Source organism: Bidens hawaiensis, unplaced genomic scaffold, assembly GCF_021521415.1.
Source record: "Bidens hawaiensis isolate Kalapana, Puna unplaced genomic scaffold, B.hawaiensis_p1.1 tig00020424_1, whole genome shotgun sequence".
NCBI classification, from domain to species: Eukaryota; Viridiplantae; Streptophyta; class Magnoliopsida; order Asterales; family Asteraceae; genus Bidens; species Bidens hawaiensis.
In genome coordinates, this window is record NW_027493113.1 from 192,563 (window position 1) to 212,666 (window position 20,104).

At 36.5% G+C, this 20,104-nt stretch overlaps 1 protein-coding gene across 1 annotated transcript; it reads right to left on the minus strand.

Annotated features, from left to right (window-relative positions):
• Positions 1-232: 232 nt before the first annotated feature.
• Positions 233-5,798, minus strand: LOC143560676 (uncharacterized). The gene is made up of 11 exons (XM_077048926.1): positions 5,752-5,798; positions 5,582-5,643; positions 2,655-2,791; positions 1,984-2,042; positions 1,865-1,888; positions 1,674-1,756; positions 1,530-1,594; positions 1,295-1,344; positions 782-883; positions 655-714; positions 233-571 (listed from the first exon to the last, which is right to left on the minus strand). The coding sequence occupies exons 1-11, from the start codon at positions 5,752-5,754 to the stop codon at positions 461-463; spliced, it is 756 nt and encodes a 251-aa protein (XP_076905041.1). The 5' UTR covers positions 5,755-5,798; the 3' UTR covers positions 233-460.
• Between the last annotated feature and the right edge of the window lie 14,306 nt (positions 5,799-20,104).

Here is a 20,104-nt window from a genome sequence, read left to right on the forward strand (position 1 = left end):
TGGATAAACATGACGAGTCGCTTCAAAGGATCAATAGCACCGATGATGTACCAATTCCAGACATGAAAGATTTTGCATGTAAGAAAGATAACCATGAAGAAACAGATATAAACACATCAGAAGATATGGAAAATACGAAGCTACACAAGGTGGCTAGCCTGAATCAGTGGCTTCAGGCTCATGGTGCGAGTAATAATAATATACACATATGACACAACAGAACGCCGGTTTAGAAATCATCCATCAAATGCCATATTTCTTAGTTTCCTACGATGTAGCATTATTAATCGCCGTGTACTCTCTTTTTCATATGTATCTCACACAAACATATAATATACTCATCAATGCATCTTTTCATGTGTAAAAAGTCTAATCAAAATTCACCCTACAAAGTACTCCAATCACTCTAAATTTTCAATATGAATGAGAACAAACGTGACATCACCCGACAATTACAACTTCACCCTACCCTTTGAATTATATTGTTCTCGGTCAAATACTCCACAAACTCATCAATCAGATACGGCCACGCACCTTCAGCGTCATAATTTGAAAGCCCTGGATTCACGCCCTACAAGGTACAACATTATGTGTATTTTACTGAAAAATAAGTACCCAAGAAACATAATTTGAGATAGTGTATGTGTATCTTACAGTTGCAAACTCAAGTAGCTGAGACCAAGTATCCCGAGAAATGGCCTTGTTATGCTTTGTCTGAAATTAACAAATATGTTATATTAAATGTCTACAATAATGAATCTGACATTGTAAAATACGATACCTGTACAAACTGGCACCAGTGATCAATCAATGGCCACTTCTTTTCGGCAAACAACAACTGCCACATCCCTATAGCTGTATCCAATGCTAAAGACTTTTGACCCTGAAATCATGTACTTAAATGAGCACTTGTACATTAAAGCACCTAAAAAGGCTAAAAACAGCCATTATTGTCACATCTGAACCGCGCTGAGCTTGTTTGAACGTTTGTTATTGATTTATGGCCCAAACTCATTATCCCGGGCCAAAAGTTTTAGGCCAAAATTCATTCATAAAGTACAAGTTGTTAACAAAAACATTTGGACAAAAGTATTGGGCCCAAACTCATTGTTTTAGAACAATCTTTTCGGGCCCGAACATTTCAAGCCCAAATGCAAAACCGAAAGCCGACTCATAACCAAACCGAACCCATAAGTAAATCAGAAAACCAATCAGTTTCATACAACTGAAAAACCAAAATTTTGGTTTTAGTTTAGCTTGAGCCCAAAACGATGTGAATACGCTACATCCGTACCTTTTCCTTTGCCCAGTCAAATGCAAATATATAAATCTCCTTGAACTTTTCTGCACAAAATAGAAAATCACATTTACAAATTAGCAAGAGAGCATAAAGTGCTCATAATTTAAACACTTAAATCAATCCATGGTATCATTCAGACTAAAATATGCAGCAAACAGATACTTTTAGAGAACAAGAATTAGTCAAATTTGTTTTTTGACTAATGAAAGAGTTATGATATGATACATACGATTATCACTTAGCTCAGAACGTATGTATGGTAATCGCTCACGAAACCTATCCAATGAATCTATCCTGTCACACAAATTATAAAACAGTATAAGGTAACTTTATGAGATGCAGAAATAAAAGATGCTGTTACAACTATATATACCCGAGAGATTGCAAGCCACCAATAAATTCCTGCTTGGAGAATTCGCACATGGTAGCGGCTTTCATGTACCATGAGATAACCAACTGAAGTAACAATCAAATATTATGCCAATTAATTTTAAAATGTGTCACAACATGAGAAAGTTATAGAAATTTCATTGAAATTAGTATTCATGCTGCCATAGTACATACCATGACAACATCTTGAGGGTCTACCTGCAATATGACAAACAAGTAATGTTAACTAAATAATGTCTTGTTAAGACCAGGATTTTTAATGTGAATATAGATAAAATGTATGCCGGATTTACCATTAGGTCATTGCATAGGGTGCTAATACCATCAGCCATAATCATATCAGCATAAGGATCTAAAAGACAAGATAAAGAAATTTAAATCAAGTCGTCTTAACGTTCAGTGAACCCATTGTGAACTGTCCGGCCGGAAGTTCGTTTAATTAATAAGCGAGCGAACATGTTAGTTAAATGAACGAACATAAACACATTTCTCATTCGTTCATTTATCTTCGTGAATGTTCGTATAAGTCCGTTTACCTTCATTTATCTAATGTTTGAGTTCGTACGTTTACATATTCAATTAAATTTCTTAGTAGGCTCATTACAATTTAGTCCAGTTTTAACAAATCTTTAGGTCAACATATTTAGGCTCGTGTTTACTTTTCAATGCTGTGCGCTCAATTATGTTCGTTCGATTTATGTTCATGACAGTTCATTTATACTATTAACAAACGAACATAAATGAACATGAACACCGCTCATTTTCTTAATAAACAAGAACGGACAAAAAAAACTCGTCCGTTTAACTGTTCGTGTTCGATCGTTTGTTCAGTTGAAGTTAAATAAGCATACATTCTATATTCGTGCTCGTTCGATTCAATTACAGGCCTAATCTCTTGGATCATATCAAGAAGCAAATTTTAAGGGCAAAAAGTCAATAAGAGGTTTTAATTGGTAAAACATGCCTTTGTATCTATTGTATAGTTTTTCTGGATGTTTTGAATCTGTGGGTGACTGGACTTGAGGTTGACTATAGTATACATCAAATGCTCCTTCAAGATGCCAATCACTGGCCTTCAAAACCTGAAGAGTAACTTTCTCACTGCAATAATAGAAAGAGAAACAAGCTATTAAAATTACATAATTTGCACAAATAATATCACTGCTATTCAAAGGCATGCTACTGTAAAAGGTCTTCACTAACTAAATGAAAGTCCTAACTAGCGTAAAAGAAAGGAGTATTGCACACTGCGCGTAAAAGAAAATGTTTTGCTAACCTGTCCTCACAAAGCTTTTGAATACTGATACAACAAAGATACAATTATGATTATTATATTATTTTAAACTATGGAAATTATTATTAATACAGATTCATTTTGACTCGTATCTTGTATATATCATCGTTATGTAACCATGAAAAAATGCATTGTTACCATTATATGATCTAACAAAGTTTGGTATGACTTTGTAATGATTTGCAACTTAGTTTGCTCTGGTGTTGTCTTCAATAATGGTAAACGCGTAATGTTCAACATTAACGACATGCTTTACATATGGTCCACAAACATTCACATATAGGTATACAACTAATCAGAAGGGACAAAACAACTTTTAGGGAAAATTAATATTTAGAGTTAAGTGCCATTTTGGTACCTGTGGTTTGTCTAATTACGCAACTTTGATACCGATTTTGAATTTATTGCAAATGGCTACTTCACTTTTCAAAAACTTGTCATTTTAGTACTTTTTTCTAGCCCCTTCTAACTTTATCCGCTAGCCAGGAGTAATATAGTAACTTTGTTATTTTATTTTTTTTCCTTCTCTTTTAAATGTCTTCCCCCTAATTCTTTCAAAACCCAAAATCCCCTTTTTTTTCTTATCCAGATTGAGCTTAAGGGGGGTGTTTGGGATTCCTTATTTGTACCTCCTTATACCTTATATAAGGAGTTTTTCATAAGTTACAATATTCTAACATATGAAAACTCCTCTTTTCTTCTTTAAAATGGTGAATATGTTATATTAGCCAAACATTATTTCAACTTGCAAAAGTTAATAAGTTATAAGGAGGTAAAAATAAGGAAACCCAAACACCCCCTAAACTACCATTGAAGCTCATGCTATGATGTCATCATCAACTACTCGTAACCATCGTAGCTAAACACCATTGTCGGTAGCCACCGTCTCTGACCTCCACAGCGATCTCTCTCTCTCTCTCCACCAGATCTAGCCGACAACCACGTATGCTCATTAAAAACTCTAATCTAGTTCCAGAAACGAGATAAGGTGTAGAAATCAACAACTGTTGTTTTTCTTGCCGGAAAACCTACAACTGTTGTGGTGGTGGTGGTGGTGGCAAACAAAGAGAAAGATGGTTGTAAACTTGTAATCCTCCCCACTCGTCGAAGATTGATGTGGATGTGCCTGGAGAGATTGGATTATATTGCCGGAGACTATGGTGGAGGTGGCCGACGGTTCATGGTGGTGACGAAGAGGGTTGAAGATGGCATGTTATTTTTTATTCTTTTTATGTTTTAAAAATAACATCCTATCTATACATTTGAGTATAGGGATTGAAAAAAGTATATGATCAAAATGGGACTTGATCAGGTTTTGAAGGAGTTAAAAGGGGTTGACTGTTAAAAGAAAAGCAAAAATAAATTAAATAATAAAATTAACAAATTATCCCTGACTTAACGGACATAGTTAGACGAGGTTAGAAAAAATTACTAAAATGACAAGTTTTAGAAAAGTGAAGTAGTCATTTGCAATAAATTCAAAATTGGTACCAAAGTTGCGTAATTAAACAAACCACGGGTACTAAAATGGCAATTAACTCTAATATTTAATGTTTAGCAAGCATACAACTTTCGCAAGAATACTAACAGCATCAAAATGCTTGAAATAAGTTACATGAATCATTTTATACAAAAAGAAAAAAAAAAGTGTCCGACTTTAGCAAGAAATGTATTTTGATCAAGTCATTGGGATATGAAATGACTTCTACAAGCAAACTTATTAACGACAAATAGGCTTATCACGTGAAATGAATTACAAATTCCAAGAGTATTTTCAAAGGGAAGAGGTGTGCAAGCATCTTGACCTTTCTTCTAATGTAGCCATTAGTTTAGAACATGATAGATCAACAAAAGAATGTCCACTTTTGAGCATAATGTCACTTTCGGAACTCAATTAAAAACGAAACACACTGATCAATTAAAATCGAGAGCAGTTACTTAACATTTGACTTAAGTTAAGAAACTTGATTGATTCATCTCCAAAGATGCAAACTAATCAAATCAGAAGACGAGCACGGAGATTTTTAAGTAAAGTGTGGCTCACATACTCTAATATCAATCACGCTGAAGCAGTCTCTGAAATATTGGTATCAAATTTGTAACTAAGAGCATTCTCATCCCATTCCTCATCCTTATCTCAATAATTACACTAAAAAACACTACATTTCTCTCTCCTGTTCAGTTAAATAATAATTTTATACCTTTATCATTACAGTTTTCTCTCTCCTCTACTCACAGCCAATCCAACAAATATTAAAAAATAAATAGGGGCAAACAATGTTCCCCAAAAGTTTCCCCAATTTACAAAAAATCATTACATTTATCTCTCCACCCTATAATTTACACTCACAACCACTCAAAACATCACCCTATAATTTACATACTCTCCTCACATACATTTAGGGGATGGGATGTGAATGCTCTAAGTCAGCCTAAAAGTAAAAGGTGTTAAGTAAGTAAATAAATAGAAAATGGCAGTGCATGCTTTACATTCTACAAACAGAAAACCCTAGAAATGAAATCAGTAAGGTAGAAATAAATAATTTGAAGGAAATGTATGTATGTATGTATGTATGTATGTAGTAAAGTAGTAGTACCTTGCGCCGGTAATGGTGATAAAGCGTTGAGCCTTGTCACGGTGAACTCTGCTCAATTTGTTCTGTAAAGTTTAGTAATTATAATTATTAGAGAGGAGAATAAACAAATATTAAAACCTAAATGATGAATATAAGATTAACGGCGGCGAGTAAGAGTAATTGAGAGTAACCATGGTGATGGTGAATCTGTTGGCGGAAGAGTACCGCAGTCTCTCTCGCTCCCCTGGTCAAATGAATTTAATTTAATTGAATAATAATACTTTAGTTTAGTTCATGCAAATTTGAATTGAAACCATAGACACAGAAAACGCAAATTTTAAATCGCATGTTGGACAGATCATATAAATAAAAACCACAGTTAACTGAAATAAGTATATAATAAACAAATAATGAAAAGATACGTCTACCTCTGTGACTCCAAGTTTTCTAACTCTTGCCAATTACATTTAGGTGTTGTTTGTTTTTTGGAGGTAAAATGTATGCAGTCTCCGGACCACATCTGCAAACATTTGTAGCAGAAGAGGTTGACCAAACCTCTGCAATCTGCAACAAGAAGGCTGTTTGTTTTTAACGTCTGCAAACTGCTAAAATAAACTAACACTTAAATAAACTGAAATTTAACAAAAAACTTTAACAATTAACAAAAAACTACAAATTTTTTTCAACTACAAACTAATAACAATATTCATCAAACCTAAACTTTCTACAAACTTTTTTCAACTACAAACTAATAACAATAATTCATCAAACCTAAACTTTCTATAAACTTATATCAATTTAATGAAATTAACAAAAAAAACTACAAACTAATCCACTCACCCAAAACTCATTTCAGAATCCCGAATCCAACCCCAAATGGTAGTTCCAAAACACCCATATTCCATTCTTTAACTTCATGGATCCTTAATTCCATAACTGAACCAAAACCATTTGTTGACTTTATAGCAATTAACACCGTGCCATTCAAGATGCTAATTCCCCTTCGTAATCTACACTACGGCATGGCGGGATGGGAGCCGCGATCGAGCATCCGCGAGAAGGAGCCATTGGAGGCATTTTGTCGGAGCCAACCAGGCGCTGGGAGGTATGGGGGTGGCGGAGGCGGCAGCTGCAGGTATGGGAGGTGGCGGAGGCGGCAGCTGCAGGTATGGGAGGTGGCGGAGGCGGCGGGTATCGGAAGTGGTGGAGGTAGGCTAGGTTGGATAGAGGAGAGGAGATTAGGGGTGGAGGAGGAAGGCCGGCGGCGATGGAGGAGGTGGATCTAGGGTTGGGGTAGAGAAGGAGGAAGGTGGAGTCTGTGGTGTGTATTTTGTGTTGTTGATAAGGAAAAAAAGAAGACGAGGAGAAGAGGTGAGAAGTGATAGGGGCAACACTTCTAGGATAAGAGGGCGCGCAGACGTTTTTTAATGAAACGTCTTCGGAAAAACAAACACACTGCAGAGCCCAACGTCTGCGCGTGGTCTGCGCGGTGCAGACAAAAGAGGTGGAGAAGTGCTTTTGATGAAAAACAAACAACACCTTAATTCACTAACCCATTCTATATGAGACCTTTGTTTACCCCGGCAATTAATAGCTTTTGCAACGATTTGAAATTGGGGTTCTATGGTTCTATCATGTGTTCTATATGAGACTTTCGTTTTTCTTTGCCATCCTTCTATGATCTTCCGAAGACCTATTGCCATCCCCCTTTATCCGAATTACGATAACATGAGAAACCTATTAAAAAAGGCAGTGTCGTGTGTTTTTAGGTTTTTGTTATTAAAGTGAATTTTATATCAAATTACGTTGTCATAATCATTTTACTATTCTGAAGTATAACAAACCGCAAAACAAATCAAAGGAAAAGTAAAGAAACAAAAGAAGAAAATTCTATCCCACATTGGTGGAGGAAGGAAAATGAGAGGATTCCACCATGGTATAAATAGGAGTGTAAGTACTTGTCCCACATCGCTAGATTATAAAACTAGTGAACTCTTTATAAGAAAGAAAATTCGTATGTTAATATTCTTATAAGACAAATCACACTCAGTGGTCCTAGAGGAGGGTGCGGGGCACCCGAACGCGCATGCGCACACCTGTGCACGGGCTTGGGCGAAGTGCGATGGGCGCAATGTGGCGCTTTGATGGCGCACTTTGCACGCTCGCATCGCCGCGAGCCGCTTAAGGGCTGCCATAGTATTTTTGTGGAAAATTAAGATTTTCAATAATCTTCCCCTCGCGATACACGGCAGGTTTGGATTAGCCTCATCGCGTAACGCGATGACGTGTAACGTTATCCAGAAACCTCGCACCGTAGCGATACGCGATGGCTATCAAAGTGGCACATCGCGTATCGCGACGTGGAGTTTACGCAGGCGAGACACATCGCATGCCATGTGGCGTGCCATGTAGCATGCCTAGGGCTGACTCGGCGAACCTATAGATTCTTCGCGATACGCGATGAATTTTGTCTATGTCCATCGCGTATCGCGACGGGCTCCAGAAATTGCTATAAATAGGTTGAACATGAGACACTTTCTCCTTGTCCAAAATTTCTCTCTCACTAAATGTTCTTATATATTATATATATTAAGAAGATAGTATAATACCCGAGTGTCGTAGCGATATCTTATCCGATCGAAAGAAACTTATATACACGAATCCAAAAGCTCTGCCTGTTAAGGTAAAACATTATGTCATCGTGTAAAGTTTCTACTCTCATGATTATCGTTATGATTATTGGTTTTATACTAATCTAGGTATACTACATTGTGTTTATCCTAGGTGCTTAATACCAAGAGGCATTCTTTAATTGTAAACTTGTAAAGTGAGACATTCGAGTTTTTGTACCACTCACATTTGCGTGAGACAACTGTTTTTCCAACACTGTCATGATAATTTTAAAACCTATAAAACTCATAGCAGATGATCTAAATGTTTTTAAATATATTTTTAAAGTATTTTAAATACATTACAGTGATTAAGTATCTGTAGACTTACGGGATGGTTACTACTGGTATTGTGGGGTTTTGTATACAAGGCTTGCCTACTGGGCTATTACACGTTACTTACTGGACAAGTGTTAGCCAATAAGTAATATGACCACAGTCATAGATATGGTCGAGTGAGAAGTACCTTTCGGTAATTTGTAAGCAGGCAGATGTAAAAACATCTTAATGTTGTAAATGTAAAATGTGTCATTTACAAATGAATGTACTCACCAGTATTTCTTGTTGATCAAATATTTTAAACATCTTTCAGATGACTTGTTAGAGACAAGGGAATGATGCATGCAGGCTTCCAGCTTAAATAAGTGGCTTGTCACCAGAATAAAGAAACGTGTTTTGTAATTAGGGTTTATCCCTATAAAAGTTATGTTTGTATCAAAATGGATTAAATTTCCGGTTTATTATAATAACAATCATGGTGTTTTATAACTCTGGTCATTTTTTCTAACCACGGTCTTGACGAAATATTCCGCTGCAAAATAATTTAATAAACACCGATACCACCAATCAATGTTCACAGCTTCCCTCCCAAGGTATAGGGGTCGGGGGGCTGTGAAAGCTGAAGTGGTATTAGAGCCACTGGCTTAAGCAACATGGGTGTTTTAATAATACCTAATCTTAAAAATTAAGAGTTAGGAAATACATGTATTAACCTATGTGTTAACCATACATATAAGATTCTAACCACACATGAAAATAAATACTATTTTCTTTTGGAGTTTGTTGTTTTATTGTTTTTGATTACAGTATGAGTGAGCTAGTTGAAGCTTTCAGAAACATATCCGTCAACACCACGGATATGGAAGAAGGAGAATCTAGTAAACAACATCCAGAACCTGAACCCAGGATCATTCAAGCACAACGTGTAGAAAAACCAAAGCCCAAAAGAAGAAGAAAGCTCAAAGACTGACAACGAGGATTGAAAAAATATAAGAAAGGAAGAACCACAGTAACACAATAACCACCACAACCTGAATCACCAACTCAACCACAAGCAACTGAACCACAACCAATTGAACCACAACCAACTCTATCACAACCCCCTTCAGCAATACCAATGCAGGAGCGCCTAGGCAGATGCCTAGATGAGTGTGAAATTTTTAAACCAATATTCAATGATATAGGTGCAGCAAGCTCCAGCAACCTGAACATGCCATTTCAAAACCCAAATAGTACACTTCCCTCTGATGATATTATCAGTCAAACTCAACTAGAATAATGGTGGACAAATGACTGGCAGTATCAAACAATGATGACCAACCCGTATGCACCGTTCCAAGCAAAAAACTTCAAATTACCCCAATATGACACCAGTAATGACAATTGAGCTCCGTCATTACGGAGAAGAATTGATAGATACCGGGAATCTACTGAGAAATATGGGGGAGAACCTGACCTGGAAATACTATGACCGAAAACCCTACATATAAACCATATATAATATTTATATGTTCATTATCGTAATTTATTTTGTGTAAAAAAAGTGTGTATGTATATAAGAAAGTGTGTAGTGACGCATACACACACACACATATATATAGGGTAGAGATACTGTACGCTAATGCCTTAACGTATGAGAGGTACGCGAGACGCTTAAAGGCAAAAAACAAAGGCAAAAACTTAAAACGCTCAGAAAACGCTAGCCAAAAACATAAACGCTCAGAAAACGCTCAAAAAACGGTCTTCATGAAAAAAGTAAAAAATTGATCGATTAACAATCCAAAACTATTTTTTTCGGTTAACCAATAATTAATTGGATATGTATTGACGATTCCGAGATGTTGGGATGTGATTTCATGGATCGATTCGTAAATAACGGGATTCGTGTACGTTAATGTACGTTAAGGATTAGTGTATTGGATCTTTTCACTATATATATATATATAGTGTGTAGATGTAAAATATAGTGACACACACACACACACACACACATATATATAGGGAGGGGATATTGTAAAAAGAGGAGTGTGTCTAAAAAGTGTAGGAAGTAATGAGAGTGGTAGGATCTTGGTAATCAATGGCTAGGATTGAATGTGGGATGAATTAGAGAAGTGTTTTATTTTAAAGGGTAAAAGTGTTGTGTTAAAGGGTATTTTTGGCATACAATAATTGGTAGCATGCAGAATGTCAACGTGATATTCATGGAAGCTCCTATTTTTATGCAATTTTATATGGAACTTCCAAAATAAACTCAACTATCTAAATACTATCTAATTATTCCACCCCAAATAACACTCCAAAAAGATTGTGAGATTCTATATAGTCAGTCCTCGTCAAAAATTAAAAACACACGTCAAATAATTTCAACACCCAAAATCGTCTCAATAATTGGCGACGATAAACAGGAAATTGAAGCAGCCGATGGTGGGTTTTTTTCAATTCCGATTACCTCTTCCATGTTCCATAGTGTTTTTGATAATAGTAGTGGGTTATTGAACCTCTATTTTGATTCGTATTTTTTAATTGAATGTGCAGGTAACTTAAAATGGAGAAGAAGAAATCTGCTTTGAAAGCGCGTACGGTAATCAACAAGGATCAATGTGTGTTTTGTATTTAATTGATGGGTGATGAAACCCCCCAAATTCAAGAGTTTTTGTAAGGCCCCATTACCGGTGCCTCACATTTGTATGTTGGATTTACTCATCAACATAGTTCTAATCATCAGAGTTAATAAAAAAAAACATACGTGGAATATTAAAAACTTTAACTAGAATTTAACACATAGCTTCCAAATCTTATCAACATAAACATTCAAAGTAATTTAAACATAAAACATTGTCTTTATAATAACATAACACTTCCTTGAGATGCCTGTTCTTCAATTCCATGCCATGTGTTCCCCTCAAGCGAGCTTTCTCATTCTACTCACCTGCGTGCATACTAAAAGTCAGCTACGCTGAGTGAGTTCTAGTTAATCATATAACATGCAATACATCCATACACATTCTTATATACGCACCCGAAGGTATGTATACATACATAGTTCCTGACCTTTCTTCATACATTCATGCAATCATACTTTCATTCTTTCCTTTTATACATACATATATACATATACCTCGTCCTATAACCTTCGCAGATATTATTAAGGTCTGTTCTCTACATTCGCGGATATTATTAGGGTCCGTTCCCTACATTCGCGGATATTATTAGGGTCCGTTCCCTTTCTAACCATATCTTCCATACCTTTCTATACATTCATAATATTAACTTACATACGACATACATCATTTATATTTCATATATATGTATCAATCATATCTTTAAACAATCCCTTGACGGTACATGCAATATCCGAAGATCATTCATGCATTATCAAGCATTCATTCATACATAAATCATATAAGACATACACTTACCACTTAAGGTAAGTGTATTAACTAATCACAACGAGTATGCACACAGCCCCGAAAACATAACAAGGAAAGGGGCTAGAAACTCACCTGAACAGGGTTATGTTCATCGTTAATTGTTATTCCTTTATTGAGCTGTGCACGGCTAACTGTATAACAATTACACGTATCAATCATCTATCGCTATCTATTTTGTGTTTCTAGTTCAATTATAACCCACAACGAACGGGGGTCCAGGGGCAGCACCCCTGGCAGCAGAGTTCTAGGGGCGGCAGCCCCTAGCGGGTTCCAAGGGGCAGAACCCCTGGCTGGGGTTAAGTTGCCAGGTCACTTGGAAAAATTTTATTTTCATTAACTGTCTTAACACATTTTTCATTAGGATTTTAAATTATTTTCTAATTCGTTAATCCATTTTCTATAACGAATTAAGTGTAATTCGTTAGCTAATTCGTTATCTTTTGTGATCTGGTTCGTTATCCTAATTGATCCTCTTATCATCGTCTGATTCGTCCTCTGATTCGTCTTTTTATAACGAACTGGCGGGTAACGAATTACTTGATTCGTTACCTTAACATAACGAATTTGGTGATCTAATTCGTTATCTTGTCTTAACGAATGGTTGAGCTGATTCATTATCTGGACTTAACGAATGGGTGACTACTTCGTTATCTCATAACGAACTGCATCCATCTTACCCAGACTTTGATTCAGGGTCAAAGTCAAAATTGGCAAGAACAACAATTAGTCAACAGAACCCTATTTTTGCGATTGGACCCTCAAATCATAAAGAAACAACACGATTTTGGTACCATTGAACTCGCAATTTGAGCGCCTATAAACCCTAACCACCAAATCGGCCAAACATTCATGTTTAAGGGGTGAGATTTGGGCATATATAGGTACAGCTCGTTTATCAATCGATTAACCCTTCGAATCTTAACCAATTTCAGTGAGGTTTGTTGTTTTGGATTCGTTTTTACCATATACACCTAGATCTTTGATCTCTAGACGAAATCCGAACCTAAACGAACAAGTTCAAGTCATAAACGTACCTTAAACGAGTCGTTATACGAACACGAGCTGGTCTTTGATGTTGTTTTGGTCCGTCACGATGTTCCAGCACCAACAAGCTCGGGTTTTCGCCTTCGGATCTTGGTTCAGGTTTGTGTGTGTTTTTCAAGGTGTAGGCTATGGTGTAGAGATGGATAGAAATGGAAAGGATTATGGTTTAAGGGGTATTTATACTCCCTTAAGACCATGGACCTAAGGCTCATTCCACCTTATATTCCATCTTCTAAAGTCCAAGCCCAACCGTGTACAGTTATTATCTAAACTGATAAACGACACATATATAAAATAAACGAAATTTATTTTATTAATTCTTGTCAAAAGCAGGATGTTACAGTTTTACTAAGTTTTTATGTTTTCCGGTTACTAAGTCGAAACCGATTTTGTTTTATTGACACTCTGATTATCTACATCTTAACATTTATTGTGGTTTGGGTTTGTTGTTTTGTAGGGTGTTATTAATTTTCAGTTGTTAGATTGGATAATAAATAGGTGTTTGTGGTAGATCCGACTATGTGTTATGTTGATTTTGTGATGTTTTTAGTGTTTGGTTTTTTGGGTTTGTGTCAAAGTGTGTTATTACGGGTGTGTGTTGTTGCTAATGTTCGTTTGTTTTGTTTGTATGAAAGTGTGTTTTTTGGTGTGTGTTGTTGCTAAGGTTGTTTGTAGTCGATTTCATGTATGTGTGGATGTTGTTAATAAGCTGATTAAGTTTGTGGGTTTCTAAGTTGATCGGTTAACGGCGTGTTAAACAGGTTGTGAATAAGGTTGATTTAACGGTACGCGGTATAGTTTGTTTTTGTGTGGGGTAGTGGAAATTGTTTTTGTTGTGTTTTGTAGTATAGGGTGTGTGTTAAAATGTTTTTGTAGTTTGGTGATTGATTAATTGTTGTTTGAAGTTGTAAAAATATGGCAGGTTATTATGTAGTTGGTTCGCCTGTCAAGTTCTTGTTTAATATCTTTGTTGGTTTGTTATTAACACAATCTGTGTCGGTTTGTTAGTGCGAAGAAGCCCACGAATAGCATACAATACTACTTTTAGAGGTGTAGGGTTCGGTGATGAAGTGAAGAAACAAATTAACTTCAAAGGTATTAAGATTCTAAATATTTGTTTTTTTGGTATATAGTTAATGTTGTTACAGTGTGGTTGAAGTGAAAGGAAGTTCATCGCGTCGGAAAACATCTGTGGTTGAAGAGTGTTTTAAAGGTAAGTGATGTGCGTGTGCGTGACTTCTATAAAATATGATAGATTGGATATTTAGCTTTTGCACAAGATCGTGTTTTCAGTTTATAAAAGTGATTTCTACAAAGACAAAACACACAAAAAATAGGCAAGTGTACCTATCGTATATGTAGGATAGTATTGGTAAGAACCAAGTATCGATCCGTGGACATAAAGGTTTCAAATAATAAATCGTTGTTTTGCTTTAATCAGAGGTTTTAATCATTTTGGGGTTAATTTTGAACTTTTTATAAAATGTAAATACTTATATATAATATATAGGTGACCAAGACAAGAAATTCTAAACGAGTTGTTCAATTATGCGAAGGTTACCATCTAAGATCAAGAATCCACTCCATTTTAGCATTGGTAATTAATATTTGGACATGTGATAAACTTGCCATAGCAATATATGATAGATAGCTTCTTAAACCTTAAGTGAACATCTTTGGCACTAAGGAGATAGCATGCGCATTTTAAAGTCCACCCTTTCCTAATGTCATGCCATCTCAATAATGTCAATTTAAGTTGGCAAGTAGTTTCGTAAAGTAGAAAGATTAGGATTGACTTCGATTTCTCAGACACCAATTCTAACAACTTCGGGTGGTTGTAGTTCATCACACAACCTCCCCTTGGTTGATTTATGTAGGTTTTAATTACACATTCCGTTAACATATGATTTCTTTAACTAATTTGATATCCTAAGTAAAGCCATTTTCGGATTACCAAGGTTTAGAGAAATACATCATAACTTATGTCTCATCATTTCTAAGTACAATATAAGGATCTATGTTTCGATAATGTATCAAAGTATTTATATCTTTCAAGAACATGAATCGATCATGAATGATTGCCAATAGTATTGACAACCACCAACTTTGAATTAGTGATTTAAGATGGTGAAACATTTCTCATCAAAAGATAATTGTAATATAACCATGTACTTTACTAGACTACATCACATGTCTTGATTAATTATCAAGTAAAACAAAGCTTCTTCATAGATTTTAGATGTTAAAAGGAGTTTAGCTCATAATGAGCATGATGATAAACATTAAGATGAATGATGATAACAAATACATGATTAAACTTGGAACGATCTAACCAATTGTAGATGAATCTTCCTTCTTAATGATGGTAATGATGGTTGATGATGATGGTTGATGGTGATGACCTCCAAGCCTTTAAACTCTTCACTAGATCTTCAAAGTGAGTGTTAGTGTGTGTTTTTATAAGAGAGAACCGGATAGAATTCTTTTCAAGGCACACCAAATGAGTGCAACATGAGCCACTATTTATAGGCAATCTGGAGTGTGAGGCACGGCCCCGTGGTTGGTGGGCACGCCCCCCGTGTATTTTTATGACATGTGCCAGATTTATTTTGTCTTTTCTGAAAGGTGACCATGGCCCAGTGGTTGAGAGGCACGACCCCGTGGTTTTTAGTGACATGTGCTAATTCTTCATTGTCTTTTCTGTGTTCTCGTCCACGACCTTGTTTTTGGTAGGCACGGCCCCGTACTTTTGCTTCCAGATTTTGTCTTTTCTTGTGTTCAAAAGCATTGGGGCGTGTTTCTTGTGGAATGGGGGCGTGTTTCTTTGATTTCTTGTGTTTTCTTCTGTTTTTCTTCGTCTTTTTGCTTGTTTCTTCGTTTGGGGCTTGGTTTCACCTGAAATTATGTTTTATTATGATAAGTAGCCTTTTATGTTATGTTATTTGATGGAAATTGCAGTTTTTAGAGATTATTTGATGCCGAAAAATGTATATTTCTATGTACATCAAACATCCCACACTTGAACATTGCTTGTCCTCAAGCAATCTTCTTATAAATATCCTCTAAAAACAGCAAGCTTAGATTATAACTATCCCTTAAGTGAGCTCCAAGAAGATGAAACAAAATAACCAATTTTTATGTTAGTGATAGTTAAGAAGGAACTTTTGTTTTTATGAGCTTACGTTTATGCAAAACGTCACATTCTCACAATGTTCACTCACACTCGGTTTTATATCTGATCATACCTGTGATGTATGTATGTGAACACTCTTAGTCAAGATGCAACCTGTGATAAATAAGCTTGTAACAAGTTCAAATCTCCACCTTTTAAAGGGTTGCATAGATCAGAAGGTAAAATGGTTTGGTTTTGTGTGAGTAGGGATTTGGTATTTTGTGGTGGTTCAAGGTTTTAAGTTAATGAGGATGGTAAATACAGCTTCCACTGATTATCGGGAGTCTTGAGATGTCTTCAATGGTTAGCTCCTTTTTTCCGAATTTTTTTTATATACCTAATGACTCTTTTAAGGTCAGATCGTCAAGACCAGTTTTATCGAGGATGTGGATCAATTCTTCCTCAATCCTGTTCTGAATATAACTTCCAACTCTAATAGATCGTTCGGCTTTGAGCCTAACAGCCCCACCCTCATTAGTTCGGTATATTCATGCTGAGACTGAGTTTGACTTTTTCTACATCTTCCTTCGTGGGACAAGTTTCCGCAACCTAAGCATCGTTCATATCTTTTTGCTCTTCTCTTCATTGCGTTTTTGGAAATTCCACAGAATGGTGGCCTTTGTTCATCTTGGCGCCACTTTTTCCTCACCTCATTGCTAATTAGAAAGATTCTCTTCCTATGTTCTGGAGGCAACCTAGGTTTTATGAAGTGTATGCAGCAAAGGAAATTGAAATCGAAAGAATGCATTTCCAGTTCTTTAGGGTCTGCCGGTAAAAGACCAGTGTTGTATTTTACCGGTGAGAGGGATAAAATGATAGAGTTTTTGGTTAAGGTTTTTGGGTTTTGTAATTTGGTAATGGGTTTGATGGAATTGTGTCAATATTACCTTCTTCCTTATACAACGCTTCATGCGGTCTCGAAATGAATAATTGCGACAAGTTCTAAATCACACGAAACATATGACTCACTCAAAGCTTCCGAAAAAATATTTATATGGCATGACGTTTATCTCACAGTAACGAAGGAATTGGGTGTTAATGCTATATTTTGCATAAATTCATTCTCAACATTTCAAAACTACTTTTTACCTTTTCACTTTTTTATAATGATTGGTTATTTGCAAAAAATTTCTTGGTTTTCTCTTTAGGTTTTAAAATAATCTTTGTTTGCTGCAAAAATATATCTGTTGCTTTAGAGAATTTATATAATTAATTGAACAAACAGTTGGTCAAGTAATTCGCCTCTCCACACTTGAATATCACATTGTCCTCAATGTGACAAGATTCATGAAAATATAAAAATTCTAATTGAGTATTATGGGTAAAAATAGAAAGTTACTTCCCTACGGGTTAACGAAATTTCGACAGAGCGTCCCCTGTTTATCGTCCGTTTTCCTGCTCTTGTACCTGTATAATATAAAACTGCAAACAAACCACAAACAACCAAGCATAAACTGCTGAAAATTGGGTATGGAATCATCCATCCCTTGCCCTATTGGGCTAAATTAGTACCTACCATAATGTCTTTGGCACCTACGGCCATAAAAGTATCCAAACCAACACAAAAACAAACAAACAAGTACGACGGATGGTAAATTGTTTAAAACACACATAATAAGTTCATAAAATACTACCAACCCATGCCCGTGCCCGACCTACCAGTGTCGCCAGTCATCAGTTACCCGTGTATGGTTTACGAATCCTTGTTCGTGCGTATTCGGCTTCCATCTATGCTTCTATTCTGTCTTTTCGTTCGTCCTCCATCATCATTTCCAACTGGCTTTCCGGGTCCCAAATGTGGACGCGGCTGTTGACGAACCTCCAAATCTCTGGCATTGCATTAAATATTTGTGCTATCTCCATTTTTTTACAAAGACTGAGGTTAAGTGGCATGGGTTTCGGGCTTTCTGTTCCTTCCCTGTCTACACGATAAGCTTCATAAAGCTTATAAATCCATGCACCACCGAAGATTGGGGTACTCGGGCTTTCAGCGGCTGCATTTGTTCTGAAAAGTTGACAGAAAAGATAAGTAATATTGCAAGCAGTTCTATTTCTTATGCAGTAGAGTGCCCACAAATCTCGTAAATTCACCACTCCTTTATTTTTGTTGCGTGTTGTTACTGTTTGGCTTAGCAGTCGGTGAATATATCTCATGAGTGGATCTCTTAAGGCGATACTTCTTGAACTGTTTGCGTGGTTCGTTTCATCCCCAAAGCCTAGTAGTTCCCATGCTCTTTCCTGTGTGTTCCCAACCTCTGTACTGTCGTTGCTGTCTTCAACTGCAAATGCTATCTCTGCTTTGGTCCAGATCTCTTGGTCAGTTTCCTCCTTCGTGTAGATTCCCAGATCGATTCCGAGTTGGGTGACAGAGGTTGTACGCCATGTACCCCCACATCGAAACTCGATTGCCTCTTCATCCCAAATGTCAATTTCTTCTTCTTTATATTGAACGAGGCCAAGAATTCCTTTGTTAGTTCTGTCACCGCTTCCCCTGTTTGACCAAAAACCCGTCTCCATGGTCCTCTTACAATGCTCTCATAACGGTTCCATTGGTTGACGTGTCTCAGAGTGTCTTCACAAGCATAGAAGTTAGCTTCTGGATACCTGTTGTTAAGATAGGTTAATCTTGCAAGCTTGTCTGTCCTTTGCTTTGCGGTTTGGGAAGACTATAAATGCATGAACATCTTCTCCATACTCGGCCATCTGCAATTTACACCCGAATTAGTCAAAATTCGTGAAAAATTTTTAATTTGCTGAAACAGAGAGCGGAGCACGGCGGCGTGCTTTCAGAAGCACGACCCCGTGGTGTTGCTTCTGGTTCAGTTTCCTTTGATGTTTGACTTTTGGTTGACCACGATTTGCGTTTTTTTGGGCACGGCTCATATTTTTAATACTGATTTCTATCTTACTCAGACTCGAACCCTCGTTTCTACCCGGTTATATCAATTAGGTTTAATGGTGTGTCGGGTATTTATGCTAACACCCAAAACCCGAATTGTCCCTTTCATTTAAACCCTAACCATCAAACATTCAACAATTTATTCATCTTATACTAGCAAAATAACCCATATCCTTTTCGGGTTTTGACCCGATTTGGTCTATTTGAGCGATTTTAGGGTTAAACTAAACCTTAAATGGTGAATTTGAACAATGCAATTGTTAAATTAACATACCTTAGGTTTTGAATTGAAGTTTTGATGACGAAATTAGCGAACTATTGGATGGTCGGCGGTTTTCGGTCCAGAAACGTAGTGAATGTTAGGGTTGGTGGTTGGAAAAAATTATTTTAATAATTAAAAACTCGTAACTGCTCTGGGACCAGAAGCACGGCCCCGTGCTTTTAGAGGCACGGTACCGTGCTGCATAGTGCAGAAAGTATTTGTTTAAATTTTATTTATTTGTCGAGCTGATTCGTTTTTAACTGGTTTTATTTTCTGGTTAGTTTGAGACAGTAAGTAAAAATCCTAAACTTCATTAAAACATGAAACATAAAACTAAAGACATAATTAAACATAGAGAAAATGAAAACTACAACAACAACTCTCGATCCTAACACATAGTACTAGCGGGAACAACTTCAACACCAAACAAAGTCAGAACTTCAACGGCCACCACTTCCGAACAAGTCCTGGATGTGTGGTGGTGCTCGTTTGGCTTCCAAAAGTTCTTCAAGCTTTTTTGTTGAGCGTAACGATTTATCGGTTGAGAAAGTTAAGTTTGGAAGTCACATCTTTGTGGTGGCCATCCACAACATGGAAGTTCTCGAACCTAAGCAGGTCAACTTTGTTAATTAACTCGACTACTCAAGCTTCGGTTTGCATGTTGCTCTCAACTTGATCTCTTATGATGCATTGGAGTCTCATGACCTCCTCCTCAAGGTTTGAGGAGGATTCATGTTGTTTCCCCTTTTTTTTACTGGCCTCCATTCAACCCTTTTTCCTTCCATTTA

Excerpts from the sequence above, each read along its gene's own strand:
- LOC143560676 (XM_077048926.1), bottom strand. Across the intron at positions 1,595-1,673 it reads GGTGGCTTGCAATCTCTCGG|GATAGATTCATTGGATAGGT; the intron begins GTATATATAGTT and ends TTTGTGTGACAG. Across the intron at positions 572-654 it reads AGCTACTTGAGTTTGCAACT|GGCGTGAATCCAGGGCTTTC; the intron begins GTAAGATACACA and ends TGTACCTTGTAG.